Raw genomic sequence first — 16,566 nt, 5'->3', positions numbered from 1 at the left:
AAAGCTGACGTTTCAGGCCTAGACCCTTCTTCAGAAAAAAGAAGAAGGGTCTAGGCCCGAAACGTCAGCCTTCCTGCTCCTCTGATGCTGCTTGGCCTGCTGTGTTCATCCAGCTCTACACCTTGTTATCTCTATATCTTTGTCTAAGCAGGGATTGCTAAAAACAATGCCTTTTATTAATTTATTCACTGGATATGTGTGTCACTGGCCAGACCAGAATTTATTGCCCTGGGGGCTGTTAACAGTCAACCACATTGCTGTGGGTCTGGAGTCACATATAGGCCAAACCAGGTAAGGATGGCAGATTTTCTTCCCTAAAGTACATTTCTGAACCAAAAGGGTTTTTCCTGAGAATCAACAATGGCTTCAAGGTAATCATTAGGCCTGTAATTCCAGATTCTTTATTGAATTCAAATTCACTTATCTGTCACAGCAGGAGTTGAACCCAGGTCTCAAGAACATTAGCTGAATTTTTGGATTACTATGTCTAGTGACAACGCCACTAGGCCATTACCTCCCCAAGAAAGCTTGTGACATTTCTTACATGTGCCTCACTGATGAATGTCACATGGCTTCTTATCCAGGACAGAGTCTTGCCTGTTTTTATTAAAATTAAAGATGGGTCTGAAACAAATGTAGTAAGTCCAATGCAGAGGCTAGACTGTAGAAGCACCAGTCACTATTGTAATAGACGGACAGTGTCAACAGCAGAATTTGGGACAGAAATTTGCCCCCTAGTGTGGCAAGATGTCATGGATCAAGTCAGCTTGGTGAGAAATCTGGAAGGAATTCCATGATGGAAAGAAACACAGACATAAAGTAAGAATATTATTGTAAAACTGAAGGACAGAACTTGATTGTTAGAATATTTGATGGTAAACACTTTATTATATCGTTGTATCTGTATGTAGTGATTGTACATGAATACAAATTAGTTAAGCCCACAAGATGTAGACCATTTAGCCCATCGAGTCTACTCCACTATTCAATTAGTTCATCGCTGATTTGATAATCCTCAGCTCCACTTTCCAGCCTTTTGTCCATAACCCTGATCCCACTACTTATTAAAAATCTGTCTCTCAGCCTTGAATATGACCCAGCCTTGTGTGGTAAACAAGTTCAACTGATTTGCACCAATCAGAGAGAAGAAATTTCTCCTTATCTCTGTTTTAAATGGGTGAACCCCTATTCTGAGATTATGCCATGTTGTTCTAGACTTTCACACAAGGGGAAAGAACCTCTCCACAACAGCCCAATCAAATTCCCTAAGAATTTATTATGTTTCAATAAGGTCGCCTCTCATTTAATTATATTTCAATGAGTACAAGCCCAATCTACTTACTGTCCCATCATTGGACAGTATCTCCATACCTGGTATCAACCTAATGAACCTTCTCTGGACTGCCTCCAGTGCCAGTATATTTTTCCTTAGATAAGAAGACTAAAGCTGTTCACACCTCCCTATTTTTATACTCCATTTCCTTTGAAACAAAGGCCAACATTCCAATTGCCTACTGAACTTGAATGCTAGCTTTTTGGATTCTGGTATGAGGATTCCCAAATCTGCCTGTGGTGTAGTGTTCTGCAGTCCTTCTCCATTAAGTCAAAATTCAGGTCCTCTATTTCTTCCTGTCAAAGTGCATAACCTTACATTTCCCCACATTATATTTGATTTGTCAAGTTTTTTGCCCATTTGATAAACCTGTCTATATCCCTCTGCAGACTCTTCGTGTCATCCTCACCACTTGCCTTTCCACCTATTTTTGTGTCATCCACAAACTTGGCTGTGGTACGTTCACTTTCCTCATCCACGTTATTAATGCATATTGTAAATAATTGGCACCCCAGCACTGATTCCAGTGGCACTCCATTAGTTACAGGTTGTCAACCTGAAAAAACCCCTTTATCCCAACTCTCTGTCTTCAATTACTGAGTCAACCCTCTATCCATGCTAATATGCCACCTCCAACTGTTCCTTTTATGATAATATGTAGTAGTTACTGTTGTTATGTACCTACCACCTGCTTACTGTGATCTCTGATCAATAGAGATTGATGTCCTTCTGCTCTCCATCAACTGAGTCTAGGGATATAAGGGAATGAAGCAGGAAAGTGGATTTGATGTATGTGTTCAGCCATGTGTTTATTGAATAGCGGAGCACACTCAAGGAGTTAATTCTTCTGTTCCTCTTTCTTACGTTCTTGTATCCACAAGGAGAATCCAGTGCTTCTCACTGGATCCAGAAGCTCACCACCATTCAACAGAACTCCAAGTGTCATCGTGCTGATTGAAACAGGCATATGCCACCAGCGACATATGCAGAACAATCAATTTGGAGACTTCATTTGACACCATCTGTAACATGGTCATTATGGAGTAAAGGGTAGGGAAAGCTGATTGGTTTTACTGAATGATGACAGTTTTTTGCAATCCCACAACCATGTGTAAATGGCAGCAGGTACTGCCTCTAAATTTCCGAGTTCCTGAAGGTGATCTATAACACTGATATACCCACATCCGGGGTTAAGCTCAGATGTAGGGCTTCTGGAGCCCCTGCTACTGGCCAGTTAGGTTGGCAGTCATCACATAAGTCACAAAATAATGGCTCTCCTTCATCCACGGGACCAAATAATCAACCAATATTTCCAAGTTCACAGAATACAAGGGAACAATGCAAAAGCTATGCTTTATAAACTTATAAACCAAATTCACTGATAAAATCGAGTGGCTTTGCTTTCACCATATCTTACAGATGGTCATTGTTTGACTGCCCAGAATAGAAGTAGTCCATTAATTAAATCCCAAGCTTCCCACTGTGAGGGACTGGAAGATCCCACAGCACAAACTCTGAGGTCCTAAGTAAGTTATTTTGCCACCAGAACATGACAGATGGCTGTCCCTGCAGGTATATCATGGCGAGGTGGTGCAGCTAAGTTGCAGTTTCCCTGCTGAATGCAAACCCAGTTACATCATGCTCTCCTGTCATGCCCAAGGCAGCAGATTCTATTGAAGCAGCATCTTTGTTTGGGGTAATGTACCTCCTGTGCCATCTGCACTCGCACTGTTTGCTGACTTTACCAAAATAAGTGACATATAGAAACAGCAATGCATCACTGATAGACCACTATTTGTCCTTCTTTAGTGGTCTCAAAGATTTCCTATCTGCAAAATGGATTAACAAAAGGGAAAAGGGTGACCTCTCCTGACACACCCATCAATGACCATTACACCCCAACTCTTGGCTGAAAGCTGTTGTGTACTTTTAATCCCTGTCACTGCTGCACTTCGCAATCTGAAGTTTTCCTTTCATTCAACTCATCAATACCAGGTCTAACCCAAATTAAAATATCTCAATATGTGATTTAACTGCAGAGTTCCTTAACGCTGGATACAGACCCTCATTATAGACTCTTAACCAGCACTCTCCTTTAATGTTTGTTTGTCCATTTTGTAGCGATAGGAATGCTGTATGCGGTAGGAAGTGGCCATCATTCAATTGTAACATTAACAGTAAAACAAACAAAGAACAAAGAAAATTACAGCACAGGAACAGGCCCTTCGGCCCTCCAAGCCTGCGCCGATCCAGATCCTCTATCTAAACCTGTCGCCTATTTTCAAAGGATCTGTATCCCTCTGCTCCCTGCCTATTCATGTATCTGTCTAGATACATCTTAAATGACGCTATCGTGCCCACCTCTACCACCTCCGCTGGCAACGCATTCCAGGCACCCACCACCCTCTGCGTAAAGAACTTTCCACGCATATCTCCCATAAACTTTTCCCCTCTCACCTTGAAATCGTGATCCCTAGTAATTGAGTCCCCCATTCTGGGAAAAAGCTTCTTGCTATCCACCCTGTCTATACCTCTCATGATTTTGTAGACCTCAATCAGGTCCCCCCTCAACCTCCGTCTTTCTAATGTAAATAATCCTAATCTACTCAACCTCTCTTCATAGCTAGCGCCCGCTATACCAGGCAACATCCTGGTGAACCTCCTCTGCACCCTCTCCAAAGCATCCACATCCTTTTGGTAATGTGGCGACCAGAACTGTATGCAGTATTCCAAATGTCGTCGAACCAAAGTCCTATACAACTGTAACATGACCTGCCAACTCTTGTACTCAATACCCCATCCAATGAATGAAAGCATGCCGTATGCCTTCTTGACCACTCTATCGACCTATGTTGCCACCTTTAGGGTACAATGGACCTGAACACCCAGATCCCTCTGTGCATCAATTTTCCCCAGGGCTTTTCCATTTACCGTATAGTTCGATCTTGAATTGGATCTTCCAAAATGCATCACCTCGCATTTGCCTGGATTGAACTCCATCTGCCATTTCTCCGCCCAACTCTCCAATCTATCTATATTCTGCTGCATTCTCCGACAGTCCCCTTCAGTATCTGCTACTCCACCAATCTTAGTGTCATCTGCAAACTTGCTAATCAGACCATCTATACCTTCCTCCAGATCATTTATGTAATCCACTTAAAATATAGTGGCGCATTGGAATTTCAGAAAACCTATGCCTCAAAACTTTACTTTTCAGCCAACATGATCAAGCAATGGAAGTACGACTTTGTAGATGAGAAGTTATTGAAGATGTTTTAACATAGACCCAGAAGGAGGCCATTCAGCCCATTGTGCCTGCACCAGCTTTCTGAGCATTCTGTTTTAATGCCAATTGCCTGCCTTCTCCCTGTAACCCTACATAATTTTTCCATTCAAATCAACAATACCTTCTCGACTGCCTCAATCACACCTGCCTTAACCACACTTCCCAGCAGTAGATTCTGTCCCCTAACTACGTACTGAGTGAAAATTTTTTAACTAACTGAATTAGATTTCTCTGAAGTCTCCTGCTTATCTGTATCCTGCTGTATCCTCTGGCAAATCCCCCCCACTATCCTCAGCTCCTCGACCTTTATGTCATCTACAAATTTACTTATTGGGCCACCTACATTCTCTTCCAAATCATCTATATATATTACAAACAACAAGGATCCCAGAACTGATCCTTGCGGAACATCAATGGACACAGATCTCTAATCAGAAAATCACTCTTTCTCTGTTACTCTCTGCCTTTTATGACCAAGCCAGTTCTGTATCCATTTTACCAGCTCACCACAGATCCCATGTGACTTCACCTTTTGTATCAGCCTGCAATGAGGGACATTGTCAAAGGCCTTGCTAAAGTCCATATTGACAACACCCACCACCTTGCCTTCATTAATCATTTTTGTCAAAAAACTTCCTCAAAAAACTCAATCAAGTTTGTGAAATACGACCTCCCCCAAGCAAAGCCATGTTGCCTGACGCTAGTAATCCTATACCTTTCCAAATATGATTAAATCCTGTCCCTAAGTATCTCCTCCAATAATTTCCCTACCACTGAGTCAAGGCTCACAGATGTATAATTTTCCAGATTATCCCTGTTGCTCTTCTTCAACAATGGAACAACACTGGCTACTCTCCAGTCCTCTGGCTCTCTCCTGTGACTAAAGAAGATACAAAGATTTTGTACAAGGCCCCAGCAATTTCCTCACCTGCCTCCCTCAGCATTCTAGGATAGATCCCATCTGGTCCTGGGCACTTGTCTATCTTAATTCATTTCAAACTATCCAACACCTTCTCCCTTTTTATAATGACATGCCCAGAATATCAACATGTGCCTCCTGAGACTCACCATCCACCATGTCCTTCTCCTTTGTACATACCGATGCAAAGTATAGGTAGTTCTGCTATAACGCACGTTTCATTAATGCGAATTGGCTGTAATGCGATGGATAAATAGTGGATTCTGTTTGGATAACACAAACTTTCTGCTGTACTGTATAACAATTTTCTATAGTGATTTCCCTATAGCAGAATTTTCTATAGCCTGAGGTCATGCAAAAATGCAACTATTGCGTTATAGGAAAACTACATGTACTCACTAAGATGCTCACCCACTTCCTTCGGCTCTACACTTAAATTTCCTGTTTTGACCTTGAGTGGACTTACTCTTTTCCTAGTTATTGTCTTGTTCCATATTTATGTATAAAATGCTTTGGGATGTTCCTTAATTCTGTTTGCAAAAGGCACTTCAAGGCCCCTCTTAGCCCTCCTAAGTCCTTTGAGTTCTTTCCTGCTATCTTTGTATTATAGAGTCATAGAATCATAGAGATGTACAGCACAGAAACAGACCTTTCGGTCCAACTCTTCCATGCCGACCAGATATCCTAAATTAGTCTAATCCCATTTGGCAGCATTTGGTCCATATCTCTCTGAACCCTTCCTATTCATATACCCATCCAGAGGCTTTTTAAATGTTGTTGTATTCTTCAAGTTCTCTGTCTGCTTTTAGTTTCCGAAACATTATGATTGCCTTCTTTTTATTTTTGATTAAGCTCTCAATTTCTCTTATCATCCAAAGTTCCTGAATCTTGCCATCCTTCATTTTCACAGAAACATGCCGGTCCTGAATTCTAATCAAATGGCTTTTAAAAGGTTCCCACATGCCAAATGTGGCTTGGCCCTCAAACAGCCACCCTCAATCTACATTCCCCAGTTCCTGCATAATATTGTGGTAGTTAGCTTTCTCCCTGTTTAGTACTTTCATCCTAGGACTACTCCTCACTTTATCCATAAGTAACTTAAAACTTAGAGAATTATGGTCACTGCTCCTGAAATGCTCCTCCACTGAAACTTCGATCACCTGACCTGGCTCATCCCCCAGTACCAGGTCTAGTATGACCCCTTCCCTGGTTGGGCTATTTATAGATTATTTCTAAAAATACCATCCTGGACATACCTGAAAAAGTACCCCCATCCAAGTCCCTGGCATTATGTGAGTCTCAACCAATGTAGAGAAAGTCAAAATCACCCACCAATGAACAAATATTTTTCTTCCCTCTTCACAAAAGATAATAAAACATTTCAGTAGTAGCCATAAATCAGGAGGTGGAAGAGACAGAGGAACTTAAGAAAATTACAATTACAAGGAAACCTTATATGTGCTTCTTTTATCTTTTTGACTAAGCTCATAATTTCTCGTCATCCAAAGTTCCTAAATTTTGCCATCCTTTTCCTCCATTTTCACAATATCTGCTCGTGTAATCAACTTTAATCACACGAATCAACTAGCCTTTTATAAATTTTATATATCCTGCATAAACTCAGCATAGCCTCTTTTCTACTCCGAGCCCCTTTTAATTAAGTCTAGAATACTGCATGCACGAGTACGTTATGAACAAATTTCACAAAAAGCAAGTTAATGCAATAGTTTTCTCAGGCTCCGAGCATTGTGGGCTATAGTGAGATGAGTGGTACAATTGGACAAGCTTTTTGGGGAATCCCACCTCAACATCAAGAGTAACTCGCTCCATTTTGTGCACATTTGTCCCAAGGGCATGATGAGATTCTCACTAATCAGTGGCAAGTTGCAATTGATACTTTTTATTGCTTGTTAAACAGCTTGTTAACAGTCTGATTTGGTGCCGGTTGCAATTTTAGCAAACTGGCCACGCAAACGAGCCATCAGAAGACATGACACAGAAACCAGAGCAGGTTCTTGACGGGGCCAAATCACTACTTGATTCAAAATATCCCCTTGTTGGACTCCAGGCACTAACTCATTGGGCACACTCCATGGGCATTGGCCACATGTACCCCACATCCACAGACATTGGCATCTGATATGTGACCGCCTCTATGAACTGTCATGGCACATCTCTATTCCACTTAGAGGATGCTTCTGCACTTCAATGCTACAGCTCAGGTTGCATCTACAAATTCATTGCAATGCTTCAGTGCTCAGAACATGCATCTGACCATGGACTGGACCATGCTACATTTCCCTGACATAGTGCGCACTCACTCTGACCCTATCCCTGCCCTGCATTGCCTTGCCTTACCTTTTCTGCAGGCCACCTCATCTAGATATATCAGACTCATGTTACTACTATCTTTAGTGCAAACTTAACAAATGCAGACACAAAGACATGGTTGTCAATAGGGGATTCACCCAGGGGATTCTGGCACAGTAAGTCAAGGGCAGCTTTCAGTACCAGTCCAGGTCTTGCTTAGGGCAGTCAGAGTCAGGATACTCTGTAGATAAGGCGTGAGGAGCTGCATAATTATTTCAGCCCTATTGTGTACTGTTTTGCTTCTGGAACAAGAGACAGGCAGATATTACGGGAGATAACAGTGGGTGATGCAGATACGACTGTTAGTGCAGATTGGGATGTGTCCCATGTGAGTGAATGGGCAGCACTGATGACACGCTGGGTTAGTGTTATCATGGGTTGGGGTGGGTGAGGGCAAGTCTGTAGGATGTTACAGGTATTAGTGAGAGTGCTAGAGCATGAGCTTTGGTGGGAGGTGGCTGCAGTAGGAGAGGACCAGGCTGGCATGTTCTGGTGTTGTGGCCTTCACTGTCACTCCGAGGGGAAGAGAAACTCTGGGTCTGTCTACCATCGCATCCAGTAGGACCATGGTCTCAAAATGGGGTGATGATTCTCCCCTGTCTGCCTAATCCACGGCAAACGTCAGGAACTCTGCACTGGCATCGTTTGTCTGGCTGCACAACAGACTTGTAAAGATGGCGCTGGTGCCAGCGATGCCAATCAATCCTAGGATGTCCAATGAGTGGTGAACTGCTCCAGGAATGGGGTATGTAAGGGTGGGACAGACAAAGCATGTGATATTCATCGCAAAATCCAAAGTCACTTGATGGTGAATTGGGAAGGCAGAAGTGAGTTACTTACCACAGAATTCCCCAACCATGACCTGCTTCAGTGTACCACATCACTTATTAATGCTAAAATAAAACAAAAGAGCAGACCATAGAAATCTTTTTGTCTCCTTCTAATTAGAAAGGCAAATGGGGAAGAAAAGCTAAATCTAACCCTTGCCAATTTGGCTCCAGTCAATTAATTCCCAATGCCTTGATGCTGCTACACTGAACTGCACCATCACTCAGTTATCAGTTTAGTATACTGTTGCCTGCATGTAAATGATTGTCCTTGAAATTGCCTGTTCCACTGTGTGTGTATGTGAATGTCACAGAGAAGGATGTTGGCCAGACCATCAGTGCAAGTTTGGTATGATACAGCGAGAAACATCACTCAGCCTTGCAGTGAGAATCACTCTATCAAACTCAACATGACTTATACTTAGCCCAAAAAAAAGATTGAGCCCAATGAGTTAGCATTTACACTTACAATCTCTGGATTTATTCTTCACTTTCAACCTCGTGTTTACCCTTACTGCCAACTGAAGTTGAGGAAATCCACAAGTCACAAACAAGAATTTTGAAAGTTACAGAAAATTACTTCATTGCACTAAACAACACAATTTTAAATTCATTTTAATAGGTTTTGTTGCACAACTCATTAACTGTTCAAAAGTAATATATTTTCTGTCTCCCCTAGGTTTTTTCAAGGCAGTCTCCACCAGCTGAAATACTTAGCTTATAGAATTACAAACTTCCCCACTATTCTTGTTGTCGCCTTTCATTTCAATACTGTCAAATTCCTGTATTTCTCAGTATTTTTGTTCTTATGCATCTTCTGTTCAGATTTTATGCAAGTCTGTTTATTTTCCTCTGGTACTTTATTGCTTTGCCACACTTGTTTATCTTTTTACAGTTTATTCATGCTCTCTTTCTCTCTCCTTTGCTGTTCAGCTTGTTGTTATCTCCCTTGAAATTGATTTCACTTCGCCTTCTGCTTCTCTCACCCCCTCATATATGTCCAGTCATTTCTGTTAATTCTTTCAGGGGATCTGGGCACCACTGGCAAGTTTAGTATCTATTGCACATCCTTAACTACTATCCTTGAGATAGTAATCATGATCTATCTCCCTTAATTGCTGTTGCTCATGTGGTGAAGGTACTTTCCTGGACAGTGTTGAGCTTCGTGGGGTTTTTTGGCTGCACCCACCTAGGCAAGTGGAGACAATTCCATCACCTTGTTGATAGTGGACAGGTGAGCTTATTAATGGTTAAACAAAACACAAGAGCAGACCACAGAAATCTTTCTGTCTTCCTCTAATTTGAAAGGCAAACAGGAAAGGAAAGCTAAATCTAACCTTCGCCAATTTGGCTCCAGTCAATTAATTCCCAATGCCTTGGTGCTGCTACACTGAACTGCACTATCACTTAGTTATCAGTTTAATAGACTGTTGCCTGCATTAAATGATTGTCCTTGAAATTACCTGTTCCACTGTGTGTGTGTGCGAATGTCACAGAGAAGGACATTGGCCAGACCATCAGAGAATTGGCTCACTTTGAAATTACCTCAACCAGTCGTACATTCAACATTACATGGGAGCTTTTGTCTTTTTCAGTCCCTGAGCTTTTTTAAGAAGATCAGACGGATAATTTTGACTTTAGATGACACTGGAGAACAGGTGATATTGATTCAAATATGAACCCCAGTTATTTTGCGAACAGACAAATTTAACTGTAAATAGAATAGTCTTATTCTAAATGAAAGTATGGAAATGAAGTGAAGAAAGATTGACATTTATATAGTGCCTTTCATGACATCAGAATATCTCAGTCAATGAAGTAGCTTATTCCAACTGTGGTTGCTGTTATAATGAAGGAAATGTTGCAGCCAATGTGTGCACAGCAGGCAGGTTGAGGTAGAGAGAGTTTGCACCTTATGGAAAATTATACTGGTCTGTGGTGGGTTTGTACCTACATGCTATGAATACACATAAACGTGACACAGTCTTCAATGAAGTCTGACGCTCCCCTCCCCACCACCAGATAAAGTCAGCAGCATACAGGAATCTTGTGGCACCAGGTTCATAATAATTAAATGGTGGTGTGTGTCTGTCAGCTTCGAGCAGCTCTTTGTATCTGGACGCTTTCAACTCTACAGAAGGGAAGGAAGAGAACGAACTCTTGTGTGGAACTACGGAGCTGGCAAAGGGTGACTGGGTGTGGGGGGAGCGGGGAACGTTTGCAGTTGAGTGGGGCACATAAGAGGGGAGGTGATGGCCTACTGGTATTATCGCTGGACTTTTAATCCAGATAACATTCTGGGGACTCGGGTTCAAATCCCACCATGGCAGATGGTGGAATTTGAATTCAATAAAATATCTGGAATTAAGCATCTAAGGATGACCGTGAATCCATTGTCAATTGTTGGAAAAATCCATCTGGTTCACTCATGTCCTTTAGGGAAGGAAATCTGCCATCCTTACCTGGTCTGGCCTACATGTGATTTCAGACCCACAGCAATGACATTGACTCTGAACTGGATGAACTGAATTAGGGATGGGCAATAAATGCTGCTGAGCAGTGACGCCCTCGTCCCGAGAATGAATAAAAAAAAAGAGGTGATTTTAGGCAGGTGTAAGAGTCGTGGATGTGTTAGATGAGTGGTGGTGGAGCCTGTTACTCCAGGTAAGAGAGTGATGTGCCCCCGTAAAGCTGGGCACTGCCCAAGTAGGTATCTAATTCAGAGTGTTGTTTGGCAGAGTCATGACAGATCTTTCAGCTCATTTACAATATTTCAATTACTGTTGCAGGGATTACTCTCAGACAATGTCTTACATAATTCATAGACAGGAGGGTTAACTGAGCCTGCAAGTTCGGTCATGACCCATAGATTGGCAAATACAACACCAGAAATGCACATAAACATTCAAGCAATAGTGAACAACTCCCCTGCAACCATCAATGCATACCAAAAGCAAAGGTCTTTTCCCTAAGATGGGGAATTTCAAGACTAGGGGGCACATTTTTAAGGTGAGAGGAGAGAGATTTAAAAAATACAAGAGGGGAAAATCTTTTACATGGTGGGGTGGGTTCACACGTGGAACGAACTTCCTGAGGAAGTAGTGGATGTAGGTACAATTACAAAATTTAAAAGACATTTGGATAAGTACGTAAATAGGAAAGGTTTGGAGGGATATAGTCCAGGAACAGGCAGGTGGAACTAGTTTAGTTTGGGAACATTGACGAGTTGGACTTAAGGGTCTGTTTCTGTGCTGTCTGACTCTATAACTGTGAGGTATTTTAGTACATTTACAACACTGACTAAGAGACTCAACATAAGGCACTTATTAGATCTCAGCAGGAGTATTGTGAACAGTTCGGGGCACCACATCATAGGAAGGAAGTGAATGCATTGGAGAGACTGCATAAGCAGTTTACAAAAATGGTTCAGGAATGAGGCACGTCAGTTACGAGGCTGGATTGAAGAAGCTGGGACTGTTTTTGTTGGTGAGAAGAAGACTGACAGGTGATCTGACAGAGGTTTCCAAAATCATGTCGAGGCTGGATAGAGTGTTTGGGGAGAAACCGTTCCCACTCGTAAAAGGAACAAAAGGAGGCATAGATATAAAGTGTTCTGCAGACAAAAAAGCAAGGGTGAAGTGAGGAAAAACTTTTTCACTCAGCAAATATTTAGGATATGGAATGCATTGCCTAAAATGTGGTGAAGGTAGGTTCAATTGAGGAAGATGGTGGTGCAGTGGTAATGCTCGGGAACAGTAATTAAGAACATCAAACCAATGCTCTGTGGACATTAACTTCAGTCCCACTGTAACAGATGGTGAATTTTGAAATCAGTAAAAAAAAATCTGAATAAAAAGCTAGCCGAATGGAAATTTTGTCGCTGTTGTTGATTGTTGTAAAAAGCCACTTGGTTCGCTAGTGTCCTTTAGGGAAGAAAATCTGTTGTCCTTACCTGGTCTGACCTACATATGACCCCAGACCCATAGCAGTCTGATTGACACTTGGGAAAATAGGGATGAGCACTAAATACTGGCCCAGTCAGGAAGTCCGCATCTCATGAACGATAAAAAGATCTTAGTTCGTATTCCCTTGAGTGGTAATCTAATCAAGGTGTTTGACATGATAATGAATTCAATACAGTAACCACTTTAGGGATAGGGAACTCTAGAACAAATTAGTAAGAGTTTCTACAAGTATCTAAACTGGAAAGGAATAGCTAAAGTGTGCATTAGACCCTTAGTGGGTTAGACTATGGAATGATTAATAAGTAACAAGGAAATGCTGGAAGCATCGAACAGGTACTTTGTGCCAAATGAAGAAATAGTGAACTGGTTGGGCCTATACCTATTAGAATTTAAAACAATGAGAGGTGATCTTATTGAAATATGTAAGATCCTGAGGAATCTTGATGTTTACCCTTGTGAAAGAATCCAGAATTAGGCAACACAGGGGTCTCCCATTCAAGAGATAAGGATGTTTTTCTTTCAGAGGATCATTTGTCTGTGGAATTCACTTCCTTAGAAAGCTGTGGAGTGAAGCTTTCACTGATTTTATTCAAGGCTGAGCTAGATTGGTATTTGACAAGGCAGACAATGGCAAAAGTGGGCAGACAGGACAATAGTGTTGAGACCAAAATCAGATCAGACATGATTTTATGGAATGGTGGAACAGGCTCAATGGGCTGAACCTACTCCTGTTTCTAATTCTTGAGTACTCGGGTAAGAAAATACAACTTTAATATTAAAACAGCCATTCCTGTGTGAATCAGGAAAACCCGTTACACCGAAAGTGCAGTGAAAATGTGGCACTCACCTTCCCCCAAAAGGTTAAAGATGCAAGATCAATTGGAATTTTCAAGATTGAAATAACTATATATTTTTAAAGGATTATCAAAAGATGGGAAGCAAAGAGACTAAATAGAGTTGAAGTGAAGCTAAGCCACAACTTCACTGAATGGCAGAACAGTTTTGTGAAATTTCTGTTCCCATATTATAACGTTTGAATTACAAACCTACTGCACAAAATTTCAAAAATAGCGAAGACATGAAAATTGTTTTATATATTGTACGATGGTCAAGAAAATGTATTTCAGGATGCTGTTTTGATTTTGATTCTTGTTACGTCTCTGTCTAAAGACAAAACTGACCAGGAGCATATAGCACTCTGTTAGAAGGAGGCCATCATAGATCTTTTCATAAACTTTGATACAGATATGATGCCTGGTCTGGTGTTATTCAGAATCCTGAACTGCACTATGTACTATCTGAACATTTCCACACACTGATTATGCACAAGCTTATAATGAAGCGATTAATGTCAGCACCAAAATGGATAAGTATGCTCATTTTCTCATAATGTGCCATCTGCTCCTGTAACAGAGCAAGAGGAACAGTTACCCAGTAAAATCTAAAGGCTAACATTCAGTAGAACACCCATCGTTAGCTCAACATTTGTGTTAAGCTGCAGTGCATATATCGTTACTTTGAAAGTATTACAAATGGTGTAGCTGTGGAATTAGTAAAAGAGGCAGTCAGCACTCCTGATGAAGAAGTCATGTTGATCCTGCTTGATACATGGTCAACAGATGAGTTCTGTGATGATACAGAATTTTACTGCCCTACTTTCAACCTGACACTCATACCACAGGAGTTCAGTGACTTATCCCCTCATAGAGAAAGGCTGAAAGAAATTATAAGTGTCCACCATACAAACAAGAGTGGATACAGTGAAAAGATTATTGGAACTGGAATTTAATATACAGGAGTGTGAAATGAATTATTTTAGTAGGAAGGAGACAAAAATAAACTAAATGGTAAAGGCATTCCTGATAGAAGTAGGTATGGAATGGCTGTTGTTGGCTGGTCCCTTGTTTTATGAATAATGTCTACTCAGGATCACAAGTTTCTACTTTAACTAAACAGACTGACTGTCCAATGCAGATCTCCGGGAATATGGAGCAGGAAATGAGAGATTTGCTTCCTTTTTTTTCATTCTCTGCCTCATCATTAAGGCATCTGGACTCAAACCATGATGCAGCTTGATGGATAAGTTTCTCCAGTTTGAATGACTGATAGGAAACTCCTCTCATTCATTAAGGTCAAAGCTGCAGCACTTCAAGGAAAGTTTCAGTGTATCTCTGAAGTGTTTTCTTCATTCCCCCTCCACCCCTCCCACTGGAATCTTGGCCAGTTGAGATGTGGGAAAACAGATCCGGTGCAGGAAATGCTTTCTGGCCATCTGAACAGTGTCCAGTCCATCAAATGGATTTTGTAGCAGTTTTTCCTTAAAGTTTCCGGCACTGGCTTCAAGAAGGAAACTAATGCTGCTTATCCAGTCCTCCTATTGAACCCAGAGGGTGTGGCAAATGAATTGCTGGTTGAATTTCTCTCATGCTCTTATACATTTCAGATGCACAATCTAGGTCTGACTGTAATACAGGAGCGAGGTGACAACAATTGCTCCATGCATTGGGACTCTTGCCGACTTTTGAAGTTCTTTGTCATCAAAGGTTTATTTGTAGAATGCTAAACTAGTTAATGCGACATTGGATCTTATTAATCATGGCCATTTGAGAGAGTTGGCTGCCACAGTATGGAAAGTACTTAACACACTGCAGAGTCTGTCCTTCAACATTATTCAAGGTGGAATGTTTGAGTAAACAGGTCTAGATTGATGCATGAATTTTGGTTTGGCAAATTTCAAGGACAGGTCATACTTCTTACTTGCAGAATTGAAGAAATTGAGAATAGTTTGCAAATCTGGTGCAGAGTGGGGAACAACACAGCAGTCATCCACAAATGATATATGGAGTATTTCTATGGAGCAGCAAAGCGGTGTTATTGACACCTTCATTAACAAATACTACACAAGTTTGAAGAAGTGTGTCAGAAAATAATGAATCCACCAACAAAGGCCACGTTTGGCACTCATACAGGGAAATCAGTGTTCATTACAGATGCAGGTAGCCTGTGGCATTGTGTCCATTGATGCTGCAAGCATTCCCCATCTCTGCTCCTTTAACCAGTGCAGAGATGCAGCACAGGAACAAAAATGGCTGGATGTTTTGCTACAGTTGTATAAAGGTCTAATTAAACTGCTTTTGGAGTATTTCTTTCAGTTCTGGACACCTCATCTCAGGGATATTTTGGTCTCGTATGGGAATGCAGGTTCACTAGAATATTTTTTATTCATTTAAGGGATGCAGGCATCACTGGGTAGGCCAGCATTTATTGCCCATCCCTAATTGCCCAGAGGGCAGTTAAGAGTCAACCACTTTGCTGAGGATCTGGAGCCACATGTAGGCCAGACCAGGTGAGGATGGCAGATTTCCTTCCCTAAAGGGTACTAATGAATCAGATGTGTTTTTTTCCCCCCAATAATTGAGCCATGGTCTTATTTGACTCTTAATTTCAGGATTTTTTCATTGAATTCAAATTGCACCATCTACCATGGCAGTATTTGAATCTAGGTCTCCAGAACATTACCTACGATGAGAGATAGTAGGAACTGCAGATGCTGGAGAATCCGAGACAACAAGGTGCAGAGCTGGATGAACACAGCAGGCCAAGCAGCATCATAGGAGCAGAAAGGCTGACGTTTCGGGCCTAGACCCTTCATCAGAAATGGGGGAGGGGAAGATGGTTCTGAAATAAATAGGGAGAGAGGGGGAGGCGGATAGAAGATGGATAGTGGAGAAGATAGGTGGAGAGGAAACAGACAGGTCGAAGAGGCGGGGATGGAGCCAGTAAAGGTGAGTTTAGGTGGGGAGTTAGGGAGGAGATAGGTCAGTCCAGGGAGGACGGACAGGTCAAGGGGGCGAGATGAGGTTAGT

The 16,566-nt window shown here is 41.6% G+C and overlaps 1 protein-coding gene across 1 annotated transcript in view; it reads right to left on the bottom strand.

Moving 5' to 3' along the window:
- LOC109911783 (double-stranded RNA-specific editase B2-like) overlaps positions 1–2,279 on the bottom strand; it is an 80,766-nt gene extending 78,487 nt beyond the window's left edge. The window contains exon 1 of the mRNA XM_048606217.1: positions 2,198–2,279. Coding sequence (XP_048462174.1) covers positions 2,198–2,279 — 82 coding nt within the window. The remainder of the gene's footprint in view (positions 1–2,197) is intronic.
- Between the last annotated feature and the right edge of the window lie 14,287 nt (positions 2,280–16,566).

This window comes from Rhincodon typus, chromosome 2, assembly GCF_021869965.1.
Source record: "Rhincodon typus isolate 14 chromosome 2, sRhiTyp1.1, whole genome shotgun sequence".
Lineage (NCBI taxonomy): Eukaryota > Metazoa > Chordata > Chondrichthyes > Orectolobiformes > Rhincodontidae > Rhincodon > Rhincodon typus.
Note: the sequence above shows the minus strand (reverse complement) of the source record. Positions and strands in the feature narration are given on the sequence as shown.